This window comes from Callospermophilus lateralis, chromosome 7 (genome assembly GCF_048772815.1).
Source record: "Callospermophilus lateralis isolate mCalLat2 chromosome 7, mCalLat2.hap1, whole genome shotgun sequence".
Classification (NCBI taxonomy): Eukaryota; Metazoa; Chordata; class Mammalia; order Rodentia; family Sciuridae; genus Callospermophilus; species Callospermophilus lateralis.
Window position 1 is genome coordinate 59,079,452 of NC_135311.1, and position 23,985 is coordinate 59,103,436.

At 33.0% G+C, this 23,985-nt stretch overlaps 1 protein-coding gene across 1 annotated transcript in view; it reads left to right on the forward strand.

Annotated features, from left to right (window-relative positions):
• Positions 1 to 23,985, forward strand: part of Dpyd (dihydropyrimidine dehydrogenase) — a 798,303-nt gene that overhangs the window by 366,126 nt on the left and 408,192 nt on the right. Inside the window, exon 13 of the mRNA XM_076863439.1 lies at positions 22,914 to 23,129. Coding sequence (XP_076719554.1) covers positions 22,914 to 23,129 — 216 coding nt within the window. The remainder of the gene's footprint in view (positions 1 to 22,913; positions 23,130 to 23,985) is intronic.

The following is a 23,985-nucleotide window of genomic DNA, read 5'->3' on the forward strand; positions in this document are numbered from 1 at the left end:
TTCCAAGTAGTGTGTAACACCAACTTCCTAGTGTGACTCTTGAATGAAGCCTGCATACTGATCTGTCTCTACATAAGCCAGTGACCACACTTGTTATTGTTATGTCCTCAAAATAAGAATGTATTCATAAATTAAATAGGAAAAATATGCAGAGCAGGAATTCACTTTAAATAAATTTAAGTAGGAGTTAAAACTAATGGGTTTGTTATATGATAGCTTAGTAACATTACAAATAGTATTTTCTTACAAATGTATTCATTAGGAAAAACTTTTATAATTTATGAAGTGCATTTGTGAATGAAGGCTTATAATACTCTTATATTTTACATCAGTATGTTTTGGGGAAAATGTAACATTAGATAGTATATTTGTAAGAATGAATTAATGCACACATTATAACATGAATTAATGCATGCAATCACTGCAATTGGGTGCTTAGAATTTTTTTGTAATATGCTTTTTAGATAAATGTGATTATTTAAAGATATCCACGAAGGTATTTCAATAATTCCCATAGTTGTCTGAAGAGAGCTTCACTTAAATTTCATTAGTTAATTTACTCAATTACCACTTATTGAGTACCAGCTGTTGGGCCCAACACTTGACATTGTGAGGGTACCAAAATGAATTAATGAGGAGAGGTATATTATAGTGACTATAAATTAAAGACCAGATTTCAGAACCACTGCTAATATTGTCAAACTGTGTGACCTTGGGCAGGTTACTTTGTCCCTCTAGGGCATGATCTTCTCAGGAGTAAATAAGTGATATATTGATAAATAAGCAATGTTAATTAAAGTTGCTATTTTATTGGGTTATGGGGAAGATAATGTGAGAGAATTTATGGAAAAATTTAAATACAGAGCCTGCTTTATAAATATTTGTTTGTTGGTTTTATTATCATAGTTTATTTAAAGATAATTTCCTTTAGATTAAAATATGATCGGAAAAATTATTAAGATTGTTTTTTAAATTATGAAATAGCCAGGCGTGGTGATGCATGCCTTTAATCCCAGCAGCTCTGGAGGCTGTGGCAAGAAGATTTCGAGTTCAAAGCCTGACTCAGCTAAAGCAAGGCTCTAAGTAACTCAGTGAGACCCTGTCTCTAAATAAAATACAAAACAAGGCTGGGGATGTGGCTCAGGGACTGAGTGCCCTGAGTTCAATCCCTAGTATTCTCCCCCACCCCCAAAAAAATAATTAAATAGAAACCCAAAGTTTAGGATCTTAACAGATGAAAATTGAAACAAGCTATTTCAGGTAATAATAAAAGCATGTTGTCTAGCCATTCAATTATTCATCCATAAATATTCATCTATCATTCTGTCCATGATGTCATCCATACATGGATTCACTTACAACTTAATTTTAAAAATATCTAAAGTGTTGTCTTTTATCAATAGAGCAAATTACTAGGTTTGTAAATGTGACACTTGGCATTAAAGATGTTACAGACTAGTAAAGAAATCAGTTGTGTAAATATAGGTCTAATACAATATAAACAGAATCATCAAAACGGTAAGGGTACAGAGTTAGCCTGGAAGAGCTAATTATCATTTTGGATGTGGGTCTCATGATGTGGAATCAACAAAGACTTCACAAAAACTATAGTACAAGTAAAGAACAAAAGTTAGAAGTAATTAGTGATGAGAATTGCTAGAACTTAAAGAGAGCTGCTGGATGAGATTTTATAGGATGCTCACTGCCCAAAGAGGACCCAGACAGAGGTCCCAGCTGGCTGAAATCCAGACCATGCTCCACTCAACAGACAATGGGACTTTCAGTTGTGCTGCTGCTATTCAAAGAAAGAGTGCCTTCCTTAAGAATTGTCACCAAGGTGCCTTTTGCTTGCTCCATAGACCTTGCACCTGTGCACTTGCTTCTTTTGATTTCACCAAAAGACATGGTTCAGGAAGAGACCCTGAACATAGGGAATATGTAGGAAAATCATAGTAAAGATGTATAATTTTACTGAGGCTACACAGGATGAGTATAACTAGTTCATAATTTTTTTATTGGTTGTTCAAAACATTACAAAGCTCTTGACATATCATATTTCATTCGTTAGATTCAAGTGGGTTATGAACTCCCATTTTTACCCAAATACAGATTGAAGAATCACATCGGTTACACATCCACATTTTTACATACTAGTTCATAATTTTAATTTGAGTTATGTTGTACGTTCAAATCATTTCTATGCTGATAGTGTCAGATCTGCTATTATTGTGGGAAAAAATGTTTTCCAATTTGTCAACTTTTCCTTCACAAATTGTTATTTTATATTACTAAAATAATAAATCAAAATAGAATAATTTTGAAAAAGTACTGACATAAATATACCATATGTTAAAATCTGTCAAAGCTCAAAGTGTATGAAGGCACTTACCTTCTTTTTCCTTCTTCTTCAATACATGAAACATTTTAAGATAATAAAATACATTATTAAAAACAAATTTGCAGGGCTGGGATTGTAGCTCAGTGGTAGAGTGCTTGCCTAGCACACATGAGGTACTGGGTTCAATCCTCTGCATCACATATAAATAAATAAAATAAAGGTATTTAAAAAAACAATTTACTTATTTTTCTTTAATTACATGTACTATAAGCGATCCCATATGATTTTGCCTTAATAACATTTAGTTATATGATATTGGTATAGTGTACGCATATTTGAGTTTTTCCTATCACTTGAATAAGTATTTCTGAATATTAAGGATAAGTTTGACAGTAGAAAAAGTATGTAACTGAAAGATGACCATAGCTAAATAAAAAAAAATTCCATAAATTTTAAAATTTATTTGAACATTTATCTTGTGTATGTCTAATAGGTTTATTTATTTATCTACTGTGTGCGTGAGTATACGTACATGTGAGTATATGTACATGTATTGTTTAGATAGATGGATACATAGAAGCTCTGTATTAGCAAAAAAAATTAGCAACATCTAACCATCAACATTTTCTTCCTCTTAAGGAGATTAATACTGATGTTTGCGTTCAACGATTATCCTTTGGAAAATGACAGAGAAATACATGTTATGGTGTAATGAAAAATTAAATTTACCTTAACCAATAAATGTTAAAGGTTGGGGCTGGGACTTTAGCTCAGTGATAGAGCACTTGCCTAGCACATGAGAGGCACTGGGTTCCAGCCTCAGCACCACATATAAATAAATAAATAAATAAATAAATAAATAAATAAACAAACAAATAAATATAGAGTGTGTATATATATATAGTTATATTTATATAGTTATAATATATATTTAGTGTGTATATATATATACTATATATCTATGTCTATATATACTATCCCTCCACAACTAAAAAAATAAATTTTAAAAATGTTAAAGGTTGCCAAGGAGCTGAGACAAACATTGACTAAAATTATTGGAGAAGGCTCATGAAAGAAGTGATACCTTATGTTTGTCTTCTTCAGAACATAACCTTGTATATACATAACCTTGTATATTCACTTGTCAGTTGTAATTATAGCTATGATTTGTTTAGCCTCTGATGTACATTGTATTTTATTTTAATTGCAATGCTATGTAGAGTGGATATCCTTCTTTATATTTCACAGTTTTAAAAATAAGGCCTAAAATGGTTGCACCTGTGTGAGGTCAGGGTCTTGTCAGCAAAGGCACCAGGATTTGAACCCACACATGTCTATTATTATCCTTTTTACTGAACTGTTTCCCTGGGACTATTGAGCTCTGGATTCTTAGTCTTCTTGCCAATTAGTAGCAGTCCTTGACATCTTTCCCTACATTGTGCATGTATTAAAATTTAAAAATGTAATAATGCATTAGAACTTTGAGAGTTTCTCTGGAGAAATTAGAGGATTGTGATTGGTGATGGCCTGATTCTGCATGTAACTTATTCTGGTTAAAAATATACCTTACTAGAATGATTAAATGGACAAAGAAAATTTAAGAATATGAAAATACCACATCTTCTAACCTCCAAAGGAAGCAAATAGAGGTAAAATTAGCTGTATAATTAAAGACCTAAATCAAATTGTTAATTGAGGGTAAAAATAAGGCACTTTAATTATATAGGTAAATCCAGAACATTCATTAATAATATAAATTGGACAAATCCAGAACATTCATTTAAAGACACCAAAGTACATAAAAATTCTGTTATCCTATGAAACAAACTCAATAATTAGTTAGTTATTAAGAAAAAGTTAAGATAGTGATTTTGTAAAGGATCTGCATATTTGTTAAGTTTAGCATTTTGATTTAAAGCATGTAGATAATTTTTCATTTTCCTTTTTATTTAAATGGAGGGCCAAGGTCTTTTGAATAAAATAGTTGGTGTTCTATTGTGTATCTTGACTATACCTATCTGTAATGTGTTGTTTGCAATTTCTATTTTTGTTTTGAAAAGTGGATCAAGACCTTCAAAGAACACACAAAACAATTTTCTGGATTTCCAAATGGTTGTTCTGCAGTCAATTCAGTTGTTTAGTGCACACTAAAATTGACAGCAATTTTTGTTGTTGGTGTTAACTTCTCTTTATCTTTTGAACATATTCAACTTAGGTTTCATGGGCTCAATCCTGTATGTTTTCACATTCCAATGACTCATTAATTTATGTAATATTTATTTACATTTATATTCAACACATATAAAGTAAGGAATCTACAACTAACTCACTATAAGCACACTACTCAATGGTGGGAGTAAAACGTTTGTAGTCACATGGGGCTTTTCTGATTTTAAACATTCCACATTCTTTGGCCATCCTTTGGAATTCCCAGAGGAAAAGGAGAGAAGGACTTAGTCTAGTTAGTCTTAGGTACAATCAAATTGGTTAAGGATCTGTAAAGGATCTCGGGTTCTTCTTAACAAAGGTGCCAAACTGAAGAGTTAATATCAAATGTTATTAATATACAAAAACACATCATTCAGATGTCTGGGCACTTATTTTCTCCTGGTATTAACATATAAAAAGATTTGTTTACCAAAAAAGTGTAGAAAAGAACTGTATATTTTGTCATGTGATGTCCTCCCACAGAGAACAAAAAGGAGACAGAAAACAAGCTAAATTCTTCCAAATTCTAATCCTGGACCAGGAGCTCATTTTCTCTGGAGTAGGCACAGTAGTTCTGAGAAGGAGCTCTTATAAACATGGAGCATTTTTGTCAAGTAAATTTTATCTATATGGAAATAATAATCTCCAAACTCATTGGTTTGATTGCATCAGGAGATGATCCTTTGGTTATATCAGTATTCTTTTATTAAGAATGCTGGTTTAAATTCCCTATCTTTTAGAAGCAATGTTATGAAACCACAATATTTATTACCAGTAGTGGAAAGGTCAACTAAATTTACATGTTGCTGCAATGAAAGCAGCTGTAGGGGTAGAAATATAAATATCAAGAGACAAAAGACAAGTCTTATTAGTGGAAGAATATACACAGAATCAATACATAGAGGAAGAAATTCAAATAAAGAAAAGAATTCATATAGAGCCTTTATAAAAAGACGGATAGGAATGGAAAAGGAAAAGAAGCCATATTTTTTTCTGGGTGAAATCCATCCCATGAAAATCAAATATTTGTAGAAAAATACAGTGTGTAAGGATGGAGGCATTGGGGCTTTAAGCATTTTAAGAAAAGTTTTACTAAATTATGTGCACAGTGACTTTAGGAGTCATTGGTTACTTACTTACAGAATAGTGAAGTTGAATGATTATAGAATTTTCTTTATTAGCAGCCAGCATTTGACATTAGCTTTCAATAACAAAATGATAGGTTAATTTTTCATTATTAGTATAGGTTTAATGTTTCTATTATGTACAAAAATATGCGTATATGCACATTCTTAAATGATACTTTTTTATTCTTCTACAAATTTTATCCTTTACTCAAATATACTATTTTTCTATAGTAAGTATCCATGCTAAGGTGTCTGATACTGTTTTTATTATTTCATTTATGATTCTATATTATTCTCCCTAATTTGTTAACCCCCCAACCCCCCATGACTAATTATGACTGATTTTCATAGCATAATTATCTTAGGACACACAAGAAACATACATAAATATTCTGGCATCTTACTAGATCTGAGGAATCATTTTTAGCCCTGTCAGCTCACCAAGCACAGGTGATTTTAGTTTTAGCTTTCTACAATGTTTTTGAGCCTAACAGTGATGCTTATATGATATGCTAATGAAGGTGATAAGGAAGTTCTTTATCAGTTATCGTGATTCTTCTCAGTTGTATGTAGTATATGGGCATATTTTGAAATAGGTGTTTAAAGTTCTTCAATATATCATAATTTCCATGCACCATCAACCTGCTTTTCTAGTGCTTGAGGTTTTTGTGTATTTTCTTCTTGTTTGATTCAGACATAAAATAATCACTAGTTGTTGAGGAAACTAGGTATCTCAGGGGATTGGTAATGAGATACAGAGCCTTTAACCTCTTGGTCACTGGTTCAAATCTGCCCCAGGTCAAAAGTGACAGAAAGTCATTACCCTCTGATGGCAGTTCAATAGGCTATGTGAAAAGAATTTGTGATTTCAGTACCACACAGAGACAAATTTATGCCATAGACCTACAGTAGAGTGGGTACAAAATGGTAGTTGAGATTTTTTTTTTTGAAGAGAAAGAATTCCAGTCATTTCTAAGTATTCCACCTTCTTCCTGTGAGCTAATCCTTTTCATGGATTTGTTGATGGAATGGTAAGGGAAAATTAGGTCTATGCTGGTGTTGGTTTGTGATTTGGGGCCATGACAAGCGTATCCATAATAATCTTTACCTGTCATTTTTGCTAATGAGGTACAATTCAGCCCTCGTAAATTGACTTTTAAAAAGTGATTACATACTCAGATGATGACTAATTCAAAATTGAGTTATATCATTCATGTCTTCTGTTTCTTCAATGATCTTCTGCAAATATCTTTTAATGTTTCATTTTCCTTTTTAATTATATTATTATTTTCCTGTATGTTTGGACATACGTGAATATTTAGGGAGGCCTGTTCTTTCTTGTCATTCTTTCACTTAAGAAATTCTTAGTTAACAGACAAGAACAATTATAAAGACACTATGAAGGTAGAGAATGCAAAATTGAGTACAGTGCAAAAAGTTTAGTGCTATGAAAGGTAATTGAATTATGTGTATTTATATAAAAAACTCAACCTTTACTTTTTTCCTATTTTTAGGGTTTGAGATTCTATAAGGACTCTTATCGCTCTAAAATCTTTAATGAATACTCAAGTTATTAAAACTTCCTCATTTGGGCTCTTTAAAAGGCAGAAAGATTTATATGATCACAATATTTCCTTCATAATATCATACTTACTAATTTAGCTTTATATCAGGCTCATTGATTCTCAAAATGGACCTACAGTGCTGGATTGGAAGAATTTTAAAGTTAACTTACTAGTTTTGTGAGAGGATAATAACAACTAAAGAATAGTAGGAATTGTGCATCATATTAAAGATTTCTGTTCTGGACCAAGATGAGAAGTTGCTAAAAACATGGTAGGGATTCAGAAGATGAAATTGCAAGAACTTATCTATGTCCAAGTGTCTGTTACTTGGAAGACCTTCTTCCCAACTTGAATAAAAGACACTTGTTATCATTTTCATTGCCTAAAATATCACTTTAATTCCACATCTTCAAAGGCATTATTTTGCCCTGACATATACCAGTGATTTTTACAATATCTGAAGAACTATGATTTGAGAATTAGAAATTTAAATTGCACAGGCTTAATATTAGAGTATTTCCGTTACCCTTTGCAGGTTTTGAGGCAGCTTATTCGACCTTACAGTCTCACCAGGAAGCTAATGGGAAAGCCTTGCAGCAATCTTCACAGGAAAGTTTCCAAATGTCAAGTGTCATCTTTCCAGCTGTTAGATGAATGGGTAGCCAAGAGGCATTTATTTGGGTGTGCAGCCCCTGTGAAATCTGGGTGAGGCAGGAGAAAAGGCTATAATTTGGTGGTTAGTTTACCAGCATTGGTATAGTTGCAAATCTCCTGGCCAGGCAAAGGACTTCATTTTGTGGTTAATGATTGACAGCTGACTGCAGTGTTTTTGCACTTAAAGAATAAAAATGTCTTTTAAAAAAAGGCATCATCGATATGTCATACTAATTTTTGAATCCTCCACTGCTTCAGATAAAAACAATCTTATCAACTGAGCTGCCTTCTTCTCTAAACCCTTTCCAACTGAGAAGAGGTAAGGCTTTTGAAATGACAGCTGTATTAAAATCTTGAGACTTATTGAAAAAGTGTCCTTCAATTTAAGATATATTGCAAACTCTTTAATTCTTATGTTAAGAGAAGATTGATATAAATCATTGGCCACTGTCAGGTTGAAAAACAAAGAATATCAATAAAAAGACAGTTTTAAATCATAATGGATTCTGTTTGAGACAGTAATAGCCTCCAAAAAATAATATTGAAGTATGTCATGGCTAAATGCTGTTTCCATACCAAGTTTTCCACTTCGTCAAGATCACAGTGTCAAGATGACTTCAGTCCAGTCTCATTGGAAACTGAGACTTTAGACTTAACTAGTATTGGAAATGCATGTCATCTCATTTTTATCCCTTGCAATGGCAAGTAGTAAAGTCGGATTTGCTTACAGTCATTGAAAAATGAATTCCATTTCAGCTGCTTATAAATAAACATATAATAAATTCTATAGCAATGGCTATAGAATTTACCTCTGTGATAATATATTCAGGTTAATTTGTGGTGTGTTCCCTAGCTAATGTTTTAAAATAATTATGATGCATCAGCAACTTGACACTTTTCTATTAAAAATTCTATTTGTAATAATGTGCAGCTTTTTGAGTATGAAGGGATTTGCTTTTTAATAACATCTATATTGTTATAAAAGGAAATCAAGGAAAAAATGAGGAATGAGCCTGTACCTAATGGAGCTATCAAAACAAAACTATCTGGTTGGTGATAGGGAAAGAAAGTACCATGACTAATAAGTAATTTTAATGCCTTTTATTGACTTTGTGTAGGGTCCCAAACTTTTATTAAATGGCAGTATTTGACCTGAAAAGTAATTTAAAATAAAATTGTCTCTATAAAAGCAGAATATTTCCTTACCAATACAGCAGTAGATTGCTACTTCAGGCAGAGATAACTCAAGATTAGAATGGGCAGAAATAATAATCAGATCTGAAAAATCTGATCCATGCCACAGGGGACTTCAGTGTATGTTGATGGTGTATGGAAGAAGTAGCCATCGCAATGTCACTAGGTCCAAATGGACTATAAATGCTGTGGATCCCATGCTCTGATGCCTAGAGCTTGGAGTTAATGACAAATCACAGTAAAACAAAGCACAGAGAACCATTAGCTTGCTGAGAAAAATCCAGATGCAAAGTATCCTAATTGATAATTTTGATCAGAGCTTTGTTCCTCTGCATTTAGTGATTTAGTAAATTAAATTGTAGTCTTAAATTGTAAAGTAGCAGATTAAAAAAAAAAAAAAAAAGTATTGTGTAGTGTAATGGAAGCCTGAAAGTCGAGAGTCTGACTCTGGGTCCTGACTTTGTTTTGCCTTTCTGGGTTTCTCACTATGGCTCTGAGACAGAACAATGTAATCACAGTAGAATTTCCAGCTCAATGACTTATAGCTTTTAAAGTAACCAATACATTACCTTGAGTATCACTATTTTCATCTAAGGAAGGGACAATATTACAATTTTGTATGGTTCTAAAACCCAAATAATCTAAGTTAAAAATAAAGAACTTAATTTATTCAATAACCATTATGTACTGATTAATTTTAGGTGTTTAGCACTCACATTAAATTTTGCCTTTGGATTATTATTTTTCCTATCTTACAAATTGGAAACACTGTACTTAATTTAGTTGAGATGGATATGACCATGGAGATTATTTGATTCAACCACTGAATTAATGAGTTAAGATGAGATGCTTATGTTAAAAGAATAAGCAATAAGTAGTATAAGAATTAACTCAGGAGAGTAGAACAATAATATAATTATCTGAAAGGGTTTTAGGAAGGATGTCAAAGGTACTCAAAGAGAGAAAGTCAGGAATAACTTCCAAAGCAGGAGTGGTGGGGAAAGAGTAATTGCATTTCCTTATGTTCAAAGCAAGAGTGATAAAGCTCAAAAAAATATGAAAATGTATTGCCTTTTTTAAGGTATTGGAACTAGGTAATAGTAATGTCAGAGCTAAAACCTAAGGTTTTCAATTCTCAGCCCTACTTTTCTTTACTCTTCTTTATTATACCATACTAATTCATCTTTCTTTGAGTTCTAACTGAGCAAGTGGAAAATACAATACTTAGATAAATCTGTCAGTAAACAGAATTCTACTTCTGAATGCATATAGTATTAGATGTTTTGTAATACATGCACACAGTTCTCAAAATTCACCTTGTTTCATTTGAAATCATCTCCCACAGACCAGAGTTATTCTGTGCCAGATAATATGCCCAGGGTCTGTAGTACAAGTCTTATTTGTCATTGTTGTTCTCTCTGCTATCCCCAGTGCCTAGAATAGTGCTTACTGCATGGTTGAAGTTTAGCCATTAAAACATCTTAAATAACTAAACACTTGATAGATGCAGTCGAAGAAATAGATATGTTTTGAAATATTTTAGGTTATGGGGACACAGGTTTAAGGAAACCAACTGAATAGAATCACTTGTCCCATTGGTGATAGATTACTTAGACTGCCAAAAGATCTGGTGCTTAATGGTGGGGTAGAGTTAACATAAAAATGGAAAGATGGACATAAACACTCTAGTACTTTGTTATCTTGCTCATTCGATTTTCACAACCCTCCTTTACTATAGGGATTTTTAAAACCTGTTTTAATGTGCACAGGTCTTTCCCCTGAGTCCTGTCCTCACCTTAGCCTATTTCAGAGACTTCTTCCAGAAATACAAGAGTTAATCATTTAACACAAAGGCAGGTGTTGGCTAGTATGTTGTTGACTTACAATTTTGAGCTTTTTATTTCAAGTCTTAATATTTAACATCACTGCTGTCACCTTTCTTAAATGTCAGCTTCTTTTATTTACCTTCATCACTCTTTCTTTGATCATATAGACTCCTTTGTGTTACATGGATTTGCTGTCAGGCACCACCCTGTGCTGGTCACCAGGCTTTTCTGACTCTAGTCATTGACATCTTGTCAGCAGTGTCACCACCTTTGCCCCAAGTCCTCTGAATATGGCAATCGTTACCTTCTTGATTGACACTTTAAAAAATTTGTCAACGTGCTATTTTTTATTTTGGGAGGACGTCTTAAGTTAAAGCAATTTCATAAAATTCTCTATTTTATTCTTTGAACAGACCCTTTGAATTGTATAAAATAGAGGTTGGGAGTAGTAGTCAACATGCCATTATCTTAACAATTAAAATACAATAACTGGAATGTAATACAAAGCAATGTTATTACTATAGTTCACTTGGTAAACAAATTGACCCCTTTATTCATTAATCTGTTAATATATGTATTACTCCTCTACTTACTCAGATGTTTCTTGAAGAAGCCACCAAAAATAGACTCCCCCTGTTCCCAGCCATACTTCATCCTAACCCACATACTCTGTATTCTACTTCTGAGAAGCCACTCAAGCACATACATAATCGCATGAAAATATGCACACGTAGACCCTCCTCTACTTCTTTGTTATTCTCCCTCATTTTCTTATCTTCACACTGTAGTATATAATTCAAGATATTAAAATTTACTAGTGAGAGATATCAACAAATGATGTCAGCAAGCTGTGAGGAAGGAGACTCTGTGAGTGACTTCAGAAAGATAGAACAGGGAAAATCCTACTACTAGCCCACTCACAGAAATACGGATTTAACATGATCAACATGAAAGAATGTCTTTGTGAAAATATTATAACATAGAGGTTATAGAGCTCCAGTAGAGTACAAAAACTGAGAAAGCACATTAAAAGGGGTAAGAGAACAGTTTTTCCACATCATTGATTCTCCAAGCAGGTATAGCACCGTGCCAAAATAGGATCATGTCAGACACAGATTTTTCAATGTGAGGGTGGGCAAGGCCCATATTCAACTGTCCACATTTTGAGGCACTGCTTAAGGAGCCCACTTCTGCTTTCTCTCACAAATTGCCAAGGATAAACCCTTGTTGACAGCAAAGAACAGGGAAATAATATGGAGCTCACAGTGAGTCGGATACAGATCTTGTGGTGCATGTAAACTCACACCAATGATCTCACTGAACCAAGGCAATCATGATAGGCTTCCTCAGACAGAAGAATCCCTCCTGACAGCCGTGCATGAAGGTGGAACCCAGGCAGGGAATTCATTCACCCAGGGAGTCCTGCTTACAGCCCCATCCAACCACAGAGTCCAGCTAGCAGCCCTGCCTTAACACAAAGCAGCTTCTGCCAATTGTATCTTAATGGGAAGCCCTTCCTGATGGCCTTGCCAAACCATACCGAATGTCATTGAGATTTGCCTAAAATCAAACCCTGGACACTGGCCCCACCTGCAGATGTTACAAGTTGACCTGACTAGAATTCCATGACAGCTGACTCGTAAAGACTTTCCCTTGGAAGCTAACTTGTAAAGACTAAAAGTAGATGATCACTTTCTCAAATGTGCAGTTATGAAAGCAAGAAGGATGAAAAATCAGGGAAATATGGTATCACCAAAGGAAACTAATAAATCTCTAGTAACTCACTCTAAATAAAGGGACATCTACAAACTACCTGACAAATAATTCAGAATAATAGTCTAAATAAAGCTCATTGAACATCAAGAGGACAGACAACTAGATATCAAGAAAAATAATATGTATAAAATAAAAACAAAGGCAGGGGAAAAAAACTCCAGAAATCTTAGAACTAAATAATAATGACTGAATGGAAAAATGTGATAGCTTCAAGAGTAGACTTAATTAAGTAAGAGAAATAATTATTGAAATCCAAGACAGGGCATTTGAAATTATTTATTCACAGTAGCCAAAAAAAAAAAAAAAAGCATAAAGAAAGGCTTCTTGAACAAGAGAGAGGAAGCAATGGGAAGAACATGGATTTCCAGAATATTAATGGCTGAAAACTTCCCAAATTTGAGGAAGAAAACATTTAAGTTAATTAAGATCAGTAGTCACCAAATAGGATTAAATACAAAGAAGTTTATACTGACATAACTAAATTGTTCAAAGTCAAAGACAACAGTTTTGAAAACATCAAGAGAATATTATTTTATATAGATACTTCTCCAGATAAACAATACTGAAGGAGTTTGTTACCATTAATTCTGCTTTACAAGAAACATAAAAGAAAATTCTTCAAATTAAAACAAATAATCACAAATAGCAATGCAAAACTATAAGAACGTTTACATATCAGTGGGAAAAGTAAAAATATAGACAAATACAGCATATTATAATGCTACATTGGTGGTCCAAAAATCATTTTTAATACTAGTCCAAAAATTAAAACACAAAATATTGAGAATAATTATAAACAAAAACATGTTAATGAATACATAAAATTCAAAGAAATAAACTTTGTGTGTATACATTTTTGTGTGTGTGACTGAAACCTTAACATGAGTTTTGGTATGGACAAACCATATTTAAAATCAAATTATATGCATTAATTATGTTTTCATATACCAATTATACCTCAATACAGTTATGAGGAAAAGGCATGTGCAATAATTATCATTTTCAATATATTAATATGTAATTAATAAAAAAATAGTTATAATGAAGCAGTTTTTGAATGATTAATAAATAAAAAAATAAACAAAATATATTTTGCTTATTACTGAGTTCCTAACATCTGGACACACTGCCTGACGTAGAGTAAGCACTTGATAAATATTGTAGAAAAGTTGATTAAACCAAAAAGACATTCTAGATCAAGGGACACATAAGGTTTAGAAAGCATATTTCACCAATTCATTGGTTTCACTGGTGGTAGTACTTTAGTTTACTAAAAAATTTGGTGGTGATAGATTTATTTAGATGGAAAAAGACAACCTGTATTTAAATTAATGTAATTTAATTTTCTAGCCTTATTCTATGCCCAAGTTATAAGCATTCAGTTAAAAGGTACTGTGAATAGAATTCTTTAAAGAATTTAATAAAATGGGATCATTATTCTGAAGAAAATTTTCTGTAGTCTCATATCTTTTCCAAAGTTTTCATTATAACTAGTAATTTCTCAAAATGGAGAAATAAAATCTGATTGTATATTATAATTATAGTCATTGGACCTAAGCCTTTCCATCATGGAAGTAGCTAATCCAAATTAATTTCTTTCTGTAAGGTTTCTCTCCTCAGTAGTTGTTTTCTATGAGGGTAAAGTAAGTGATCTGCAGTTAATTGATGCATTAATCCACCAATGAATTAATCTAAATAGCTACATGTGTTATTTATTCTGTGCCTTAAAGTAATCTCAGATGTGTGCTTCTAGAGCATCTGTATCCCAATAGAGAGTCCATTGTAGTTATACCACCATGGTATATAAATAAATGAGTAAGCAAAAGCTGTTTGATGATGTTAAATCTTAGGGAACATAGTAGTGATGATTTCTTCACCTTCAATCAAATATAGTACTACCAATAGTCTTCATTTCAGTGGTTCTTTTCTCATTTTTAAGAAAAGAATCATTCTTTTAAATCAAATTAGGGGAAAATGCAATTGATAGACATCATTGCAATGTGAGTTGCATTTCCCCAACAGCATAACCATTTTATATGCAAATGTCTCTGCTAAAATTCCATGACCCAATCAGGTAAAATAAAAGTATCCTAAGATGAGGGATGATAATAAACTGGTCAAATGTGAGGTATTTATAGTGTAAGACTCTACTTATTTTCACTTGTATTCTCAAATTAAAGGCATTATGATTAATTATAGTAATATTTGAATACTATATACCTTCTATTTCTCATAAGATTTGTTCAGTGTGTTTGTATATTTGCTCTGTGTGTGTGTGCAATCAAATCACAGAAAACTTTCAGGTTAGTTTCTAGTTTTGAGGATATTAATATTTCAGAAAAACAATGTTTATATAAGATGGAGATAGCTTGATATATTGTAATAGGTCTAAGATCTGAGTCAAGTCTTCATGTACCACTTATTAATTGCTTACTTTAGAAAGAGCAAAAAGCCATTTACTTTCCTTGAATCTCACTTTCTTCATCTTTCGTAAGAGAATAAGGCCTTCTTTCAAGAGTCACAATTTTCACAAAAGGAATAAATAGAAAATACCAATCACTGGTTCTGGCACAAAGTTTTACTTGGACAAGTGTCTCATTGATTTGCAGGATATACTTAGTGTCCTATTTTTACAGTAGGCCTTGGCTTTTACACAATGTGTTTGTGCTTACTGGCTGATTCTTGATAAGCAGATGGGGGCTCCATGAGAGCACCTTTTAGAGTATCTGCCCAGCTTCCAAGGTATTTTGTGCCCTTGCACAAACCCTTAGTAGTCACTTAGCTGAATAAGGTAGACATCTAACACAGTCATGGCCAAGACTGTGTCCCTTGCTTGAGAATTAGGAATTGGAAAGAGAATTCATATGACCAGAGAAGTGGTTCTCAGCCTTCTGTGTACAATTTGATTCTTTGAAGAGACTGTTAAGAATGTCTGGGTCCCACTCAAGAAATCATAATGTAATCATTGTTTGAAGGATACTTGGTGTTCACATCAGAATTTTTAAAACTCTCCTGATGTTTCTTACGTTTAAAGTAGAAAATGAATGGGCTGGACCAATGTAATATCAATCAATATGGATAAAGAAGTAGGGGAAGCCAATTGGAGAGAGAAAGGAATGGATTTATATTTTTGATAAGTTCTTTTTTTCATTATGTGGGTATATGTCCTGTATGTGTGTATTCAAATCAAACCATCATGAAAAACATTATTTTCTAACATTGAGGATATTTATGTTTTGGAGAAATAATGCTTATGTAAGATGGGAGAGGCATGAAGAGAAGAAAAGAGAGAGCTGGATCTTATGGCTTTCCTTGAGAATTTTTAGCCTTTTCTGGAGGTCCCGCCACATTCCTGCTTGAATTTCATGAGATTGTTCTGTATCCTCATAATAACCATCTGAGGCTAGTTTCTGTTGCTTATGACCAATTGGTTGTCCATTATAAACTAGAAGTAAAAATTCAAGGAATGTATAAAAATGTTATACTTTAGGTAGGATCCTAGCAAAATTGTGAGGTTGGTGAATCTTTATCTCACTTTATGTTATTGAATTATAGAATGTATATATTTATATAGCACCGTGACTTACAATCCCAGAGCAGTTACTGACTATTCCCACTAGATGGCTCTTTGGAGAATCTTTACATTAGAATCATGGAATAATGGACTTTTGCATATTTGGAATAAAGTTAATGATTATTTCATCCACATTCATTATCACCTTACTGGAAACTGATGTGAAAAAGAGGCTAAGTTTTCAAGGTTTCTAGTCTAATACATTTAATAAATATTTTGAGCATCTTTCTGCCAAGTCTTATGCTAGGTACTGAAATTAAATTAAGCAGGATATAGATATATATATATCACAAGTACAGAATATTAAACAGAAATAATTTTACTTGTGCAGAGCTATATAAGTTTCCCAGTAGAAATCACAGCTGGACTGAATCTGGAAGGCTTAACCAAGTACTTCATGAAAAAAGTCCAGATACATAGATGCATTAATGATATTTTTAAATATTGAAAATATTTTAATAAACTGAAGCATAAGAATCTATGCATTATAAAAAATGGTAGAAGATGAGATTAGTAAGATAGAGGGTGAAGAACCAATGTCAAAATTGGGATTATATAATATAAGCAGTTTATTGTTTATTCTGTAGTGAAGGACCTCAAAGAGATTTGCAGATAGGAATGACATGAGAACATTTAAGTGTAGCCTCTATAAATTTGGGACTTCTCAAAATCTCTACCATGAAGTTATTTTTAGAATTGTATTTTAAGTGACTAAAATCTTTACTCAGTCTCTCCAGAAAAAAAAAAATCCTGAGGGGGGGAAAAAAGCAAACTATAAAATAAAATGATCTTTAGACATCTCTCTCATTTTCAAAGTCTCACATGTCTGGCAAAAGCTTCTAAAATAGCAATGTTACTCCTTATTTTTATGCTCCAAGAGCTGGACATCTAGATTTTCCTTAAATGCCATTTTTACCATCCTCACTTCAGTTCTTTATGACTTTACATTCTTTTCTTTTCAGTTTTCTTTTTTTGTTGTTGTTGTTTTCCCATTAAGTGTATGTTGAGCAACCAAAGAGGCTGAGAAAGAATGATTGAAAGATTTTGTTTCTAAAGGGTGACTTACAATCATTAGCCAACAATAGAGAAAACATATATATGTTGTGGTGGTTTTGCCACTGAGTAACTTACCTTCCTTTGGTTTTCTCTTGGTAAGATAAAGCTTTTAAAGTAGATCATCTCTTTAGCTGTTCGAGTTCTGTATTTTTTTTAACTTTTAGAAATAATAATGTCACTGAAATGTCAATTCAGAGCCATCTTGGAGAACACTAATGAGCAGGCTCTTTACCTGAATCTTCGCTTGATGGGTTTTAGAGTATTATTGCTTCTTTTCAAAAATATTTTAAGCAAGCTATGAATAGAAAAAAAGAAAGAAAGAAAGAAAGAAAGAAAGAAAGAAAGAAAGAAAAGGAACACCTACCAATGTAACAGAATAGGGAGCCAAGAAATGAGCCCACATGTGTATGGTCAAATGATTTTCAAGAAATATGCATTTGGGAAAGGAGAGTCACTTCAGTACATGATTTTAGAGAACTGTATATCCACAAACAGAAGAATAGAAAGGGATACTACCTCACACCATACACAAAAATTCATTCAAAATGGACTGAAGATTTAAATGTGGGACTAAAAACCTTAAAAAAGTACTGGAAGAAAACAGGGGGAAACCACTTGCCATTCATCTGGGCAAAGATATTCTGAATTTGACCTGAAAAGCACATTTGAGAAAAACAAAAATAGACAAATGAGATTATGCCAAAATAAAAAGTGCAAGAAGTGCTGCAAAGAAAACAGTGGTTTTCAAAGTTTATCTATGGATTGAGAGAAAATATATTCAACTTATATATCCAGTAAGGGGTTAATATTCAAAATATATAGGAGCAAGAAAAAATAATTTAAAAATACACAAAGGAACTAAATAGACATTTCTCAAAGGGGACATACAAATGGCCAATATGTGTGTGTGTGTGTGTGTGTGTGTGTGTGTGTGTGTGTGTATATATATATATATATATATATATATATATATATATATATATGAAGGATTACTATTCCTAATCACTAGAGAAATGCAATTAGAACTACAATGAGATGTCATCTCATTCCTGTAAACTGGCTATTATCAAAAACATGAAAGATAAGAAGTATTGCTGAGGCTATGGAGAAAAGGGGATCATTGCACATTGTTGGTGGAATGTAAATTAGCACATCTTGTGGAAAATTGTATGGAGGGAGGTTCTTTAAAAAAAAATAGAATTTCTATTGATCTAGCCATTCTACTCCTAAGTATTTACTCCCAATAATTGAAATCAGTATGTCAAAGAGATGCCTGTACTCTCATGTGCATAGAAATTCCGTTCACTATAGGCAAGTTATGTAATCAACCTAACTGTCCCTCAACTGATTAATGAATAAAGGTGTGCACACATATTGGAATCCTTTTTTTAAAAAAAAAACAAAATAAGAAATTATGTCATTTGTGAAAACTTAGGTTAAACTGGACAGCATTGTGTGGAGTGAAGTAAGCCAGGCACAGAGAAAAAGATACTACATGTTCTCATGTGTGGAACCCATAACAACTGAACTCAGAAAAGAGAGTAGAATGGTAGTTAACAGAAGTTAGGGGATGGAAAAAGGGGCAAGTGGTGGTCAATGGGTGCCAGATCTCAAACAGGAGAAGTATTTTTGAAATATATTGTACTAGCATGTTGAAGATAATTAAGAGTATTTTGCATTTGAGAATTGCTAATAATAAATTTCAAATGCTCTTATCACAAAAAAGTTGTTAAGTATTTGAGGTGATGAGCATGTCCCTAACTTGATTTAATTATCCTACATCATATTCACAAACTATAACATTATTTTGTACCCCATAAATGTATGTGATTATAAATTGTCAATTAATAATGCAAAGTTTAAAACCTTATTTTAATCTACTTTTTAATATCTCATGTAAATTGTTATGGTTTGGATGTGAGGTGTACCCCCCAAAGCTCACATGTGAGACAATGCAAGAAGGTTCAGAGGAAAAATATTAGGATTGTGAGAATCTTAATTAATGTGAATAAAAGTGTTCACACATATTGGAATTAATCCCCTGATAGGGATTAACTGTGTTAATTGAAGTGGTAGGTTGTAGCTGGAGGAGGTAGGAATTGGGGGCATAGCTATGGGGTATATATTTTGTATCTGGAGAGAGGAGTCTCTCTCTCTGCTTCCTGACCACCATGTGAGCTGCTTGCCTCTGCTACACTCTTCCGCCATGATGTTTAGCCTCACCCCGAGCTCTGTAGAATGGAGCGACCTGCTCTGGACTAACACCTCTGAATCTCACAAATAAACTTTTCCTCCTTAAAATTGTTCTGGTTAGATCCTTTAGTCACAGCTATGAAAAAGCTGAATAAAACAATTGGGTCCATTACTGAAAACATGAAAAATACATTAAGCAAAATTCGAAAATCATAAATCATCTAAACTTTTATTCTGAGAGATAATTCTGCTCATTATATTGATGTGTACACTCGGTGATAGATGGATAAAGAGAGATGTTTACATGTATATATTTACTGAAACCTGTACATTTATATATAGTGTCACTTCATACTTGTCTGAGTACATAACAAAACTCTCATGGCAATACATGAATTTCCTCTTGTAGGGTAAACTGTCATGGGACTAGTATCTATTGGTTGATATCTGGTTTGTTTTTAAAAATATCTGTGATTTATTAACACTATTGGATGACTAGAAAGATGGTATTGTCTGAAAATATTGAAAATCTGTATGCACATTTTTTAGGAAGGAATACACAGATACATTTTAAAGTTGAATTGGAAGTAGGCCCAGATGTCCACCTCCGAATGTTTGAAGTTTCTAAGAAATCCCAAATTGGAGTCTGCATTTGAGGTTTGGGAAGAATTCGCTTGTGGTGAGACCAGAAATTGAAACTCTGAGTTCCCTAAGCCAGAGGACAAAGGGGAGCAGCATTTCTTTGCAACAAAGTACCAAGAAACCAAAATTACATGCAGACCTGTTACATCAGAGTTTTAGGTTATATCATAAACAAATGCACAACAGTAACAATTTTATAAATAAAATGTGTATTTTATGAGAAATGTACTTCTCATGTGAAAGAGTTTGTATGTATGTGTATGTTTACATTTTGTTACTTGTGTGATTTGGTATATTGCATTTTGTTTTGTTTTGTTTCAAACCTAAGGTAAATCTTGCAAAATCTTGTCCAAATCATTTTTTTCTAATTATTAAGTTTATAATCTTAAGGATTTTGTGACAATGATCTATTTATTTAAAACTACACAAATTAGCCAATGCAAGTTGAGCCAGACATATACCTACCTATTTACTGTTGCCTAATGCCATATATAACTACCACTTTAAACAAACTAAATTCATCTATAAGATTAAAGAGGTTACATATTTCAGTAAATAGCCATAAAAAAAGAGAGGAAAACTTGTAGTGTCATTCATTTTATCTAATAAAGTATGTAGGACCACATGTATCTCTGCTTTGGATATTAGACACAGGGGTACCCAGGGTTGTTTCTGTTTCTGAGATTCTGAACATAAGGAAGTTATTTCTAAAATTTTCCCAGTGTTTTATAATCTCTTCCTCTCATATCAGGGAATTACTCATTAGTGTAACCTAAAACTTGCTTGATTCAATTTAAATAATGGTAACACAGAGCTAAGAAAATACTATCAAGAGTGATTTTTCTAGCTAGATGTGGTGGTACATGCCTGTAATCCCAGTGAAGGGAGCCTGAGGCAGGAGGATTATAAGTTTAATGCCAGCCTCAGCAATTTAGGCCCTTAGCAACTTAGACTTTGTCCCAAACTCAAAAAGTAAAAAGGACTGGGCATATAGCTCAGTGCTAGGGTACCCTGGGTTCAATCCCCAGTACCCAAAACAAGCAAATATCAACCAAAAGTGGTTGTCTCCCATGTCCATCTTGTACATACCTACATGGACACAAACATGCACATATACGCACCTCACAAATTTCCAATCTCCAATTCCCTATATTATACATTCTAGCTATTTTCTTTTTTATAATCCTTTTAATGGTACTGCAATTCTTTGTGAGGGAGGAGAAATCATGTTCACATATTGATTATCAAATACTCAGAAATTTGCCTTGTAGGTTCTGGGGATGTACCTCAGTGATAGAGTGCTTTTGCATGTGGGAGGTCCTGCGTTCCATCCCTAGAGACACACTCGTATACACACACACACACACACACACACACACACACACACACACAAAATAAATAAATAAATAAGTAAAATAAAATAAAAATAAAGGGTGAGAGGAATAAAGAAAAAACAATATCCCGGAAACCCAGCATATCCCTGGCTGTACGTGTCTGCCATAGTTGAAGGCTGGAAACCATGAAGCATCTTTTTGCAAGACCGGAAAACATAATAGTCTTTCAATTGGCAAGTTGGATACGTTTTTACATATTAAGTGAACTTTACTTTGCATTATAAATGGTGAAGGCCTAGAAGTAATTTCTATGCAAGTCATGGAAATCTTTATCTACACAAGACACACTCCTATAAAATTAAAGTTCTGCTCAAATAACTTTTCTTTTGAGTGATGATTCACAAGAGAAAGAAGTTCTACTTTTGAATTAACTAGCCCTATCCATTCAGTAACTACTTTGGCTGAGAAAATTCATCCTTTTTTTTTTTTTTTTTTTTTTGTATTTTCCAGTATTATTTGTCTTTCAGAGATAAACAGAGAAAAAAAGTAAGGAGGGGAAGGAAGGGAGGGTCAGAAAACAAGGAAGAGGAGAAAGGGAGGAAAGGACATTTAGGAAACTTCTACTATGCTTCAGTGTACCATATACATATGTATTTATGTCAGTTACAGTTATACTGCAAGGTAGCCATATTACATGATCCTTTAACCAAAGTTAGTGTGCAGTTTTTAGTGCCAACTTAAGATTTTGACATAAATTGTTTGTTACCTGTTTGGTTTCTGGAAAAAAAAAAAAAAAAAAAAAAAAAAAAAAACCTCCCCTAATGCACGTGAGTACATTATCCACTTTCCCAATTAGATGTCTCCCTCTGGCTTATCATTTCCTGCATTTTCCAATATCCCCATGGGGCAGGAAATTAGGCAGCTGGCATTCCTACTGCTTTAATGAAAACTATAGAGGAAAAAACACAGGGACATGTTAGGTGGCTTCCTAAAATCACATAAGCAGTAGTGAGATTATTGGAAATTGAATTTAGGCCTCTGACTTTCTGTTGCCCATATCTCTGAGCACTAAGACATTTTCATAAATTAAGTACAAAGAAGCTGGGTTAATGGAACCAGGGAGATAAATTCTAAAATTATTCCCTTTTGTGTTTGAAACTCAGTATGTTTTAAATAGAGTTGTGTGTTTGTTTAATTGATTTTTATTTGTTAATACTCTCAATACTGCCTTTTAAATTAGAAAAGAATGATAATTACATATGAATTTGGTTCACTGCTAACTGACTTGTAGCCAGTTTTCATCATTGTAAACAGACTGATGTAATCTATATGAATTCAAATGCTGTGTTGAAGTGATTTTTATAAAACAATTATATAGATAATTCAGATGTGATATAGCAATTATTGACTCTTTGTTTTTTTGCAGTCACAATATGGAACTTCAGTTTCTGCCAAGCCCGAACTACCCCTCTTTTACACTCCTATTGATCTGGTGGACATTAGTGTGGAAATGGCTGGATTGAAATTTATAAATCCTTTTGGTCTTGCTAGTGCAACCCCAGCTACCAACTCATCAATGATCCGAAGAGCTTTTGAAGCTGGATGGGCTTTTGCCTTGACCAAAACTTTCTCTCTTGATAAGGTAAGAATATATTTTTGAAGTTTTGCCTAAATGTATAGTATGTACTTTAATTAAGGCATAAATAATATATAATGTGAGTATAATGACCAAGATATAATAACTATTAAACTATTAACTATATATTGTCATAACACAATAGGCTTTAACTTCCTTTCAGCCCATCTATTCTGTGGAAACAGGGGTATCACATATATTTCTCATTTTGTATTGTATAGGAAGCATCAAAAGTATAAATATTATAAAAGTGACTTTTCACTTAACCATATACTCTTCATTTTTTTCTTTATTGAAACACATGAAAATTATACATATTAATAGAATACTATGTAATGTTTTGATATATGTATATGTTGTGTAATGTTTAAATCAGGTTAAATATATCTATCTCTTCAAACATTTATGGTTTCTTAATGGTTAAAATAATCAAATTTCTTTCTTTTTTCAAATACACAGTACATTATTGTTTTCTATGGTCATCCTACTATGCAGTGTGATACTCCAGAACTTCAATCTAACTGTGGCTTAGTATCCATTAATCAACCCTCCCCGTCCTTTCTCCTTTTCTCCGACACTCTTCAGCCTCTGGTAACCACCATTCTACCCCCAGTCTCTATGAGATAAACTTTTTTTAACATATGAGTGAAATCATGAAATACTTGTTTTCTTATATCTAGCTTATTTCACTTAGGGTAATGATCCCTAGTACCACCCATGTCATTGCATGGATGAAAATGATAGGCTATCCTTCATTTTATGGATGAACAGTATATTCCATTTTACATACTACCAATGGACTTATGTTGTTCTCATTTCTTGATTGCTGTGAATAGTGCTGCAATGAACATGGAAGTGCAGA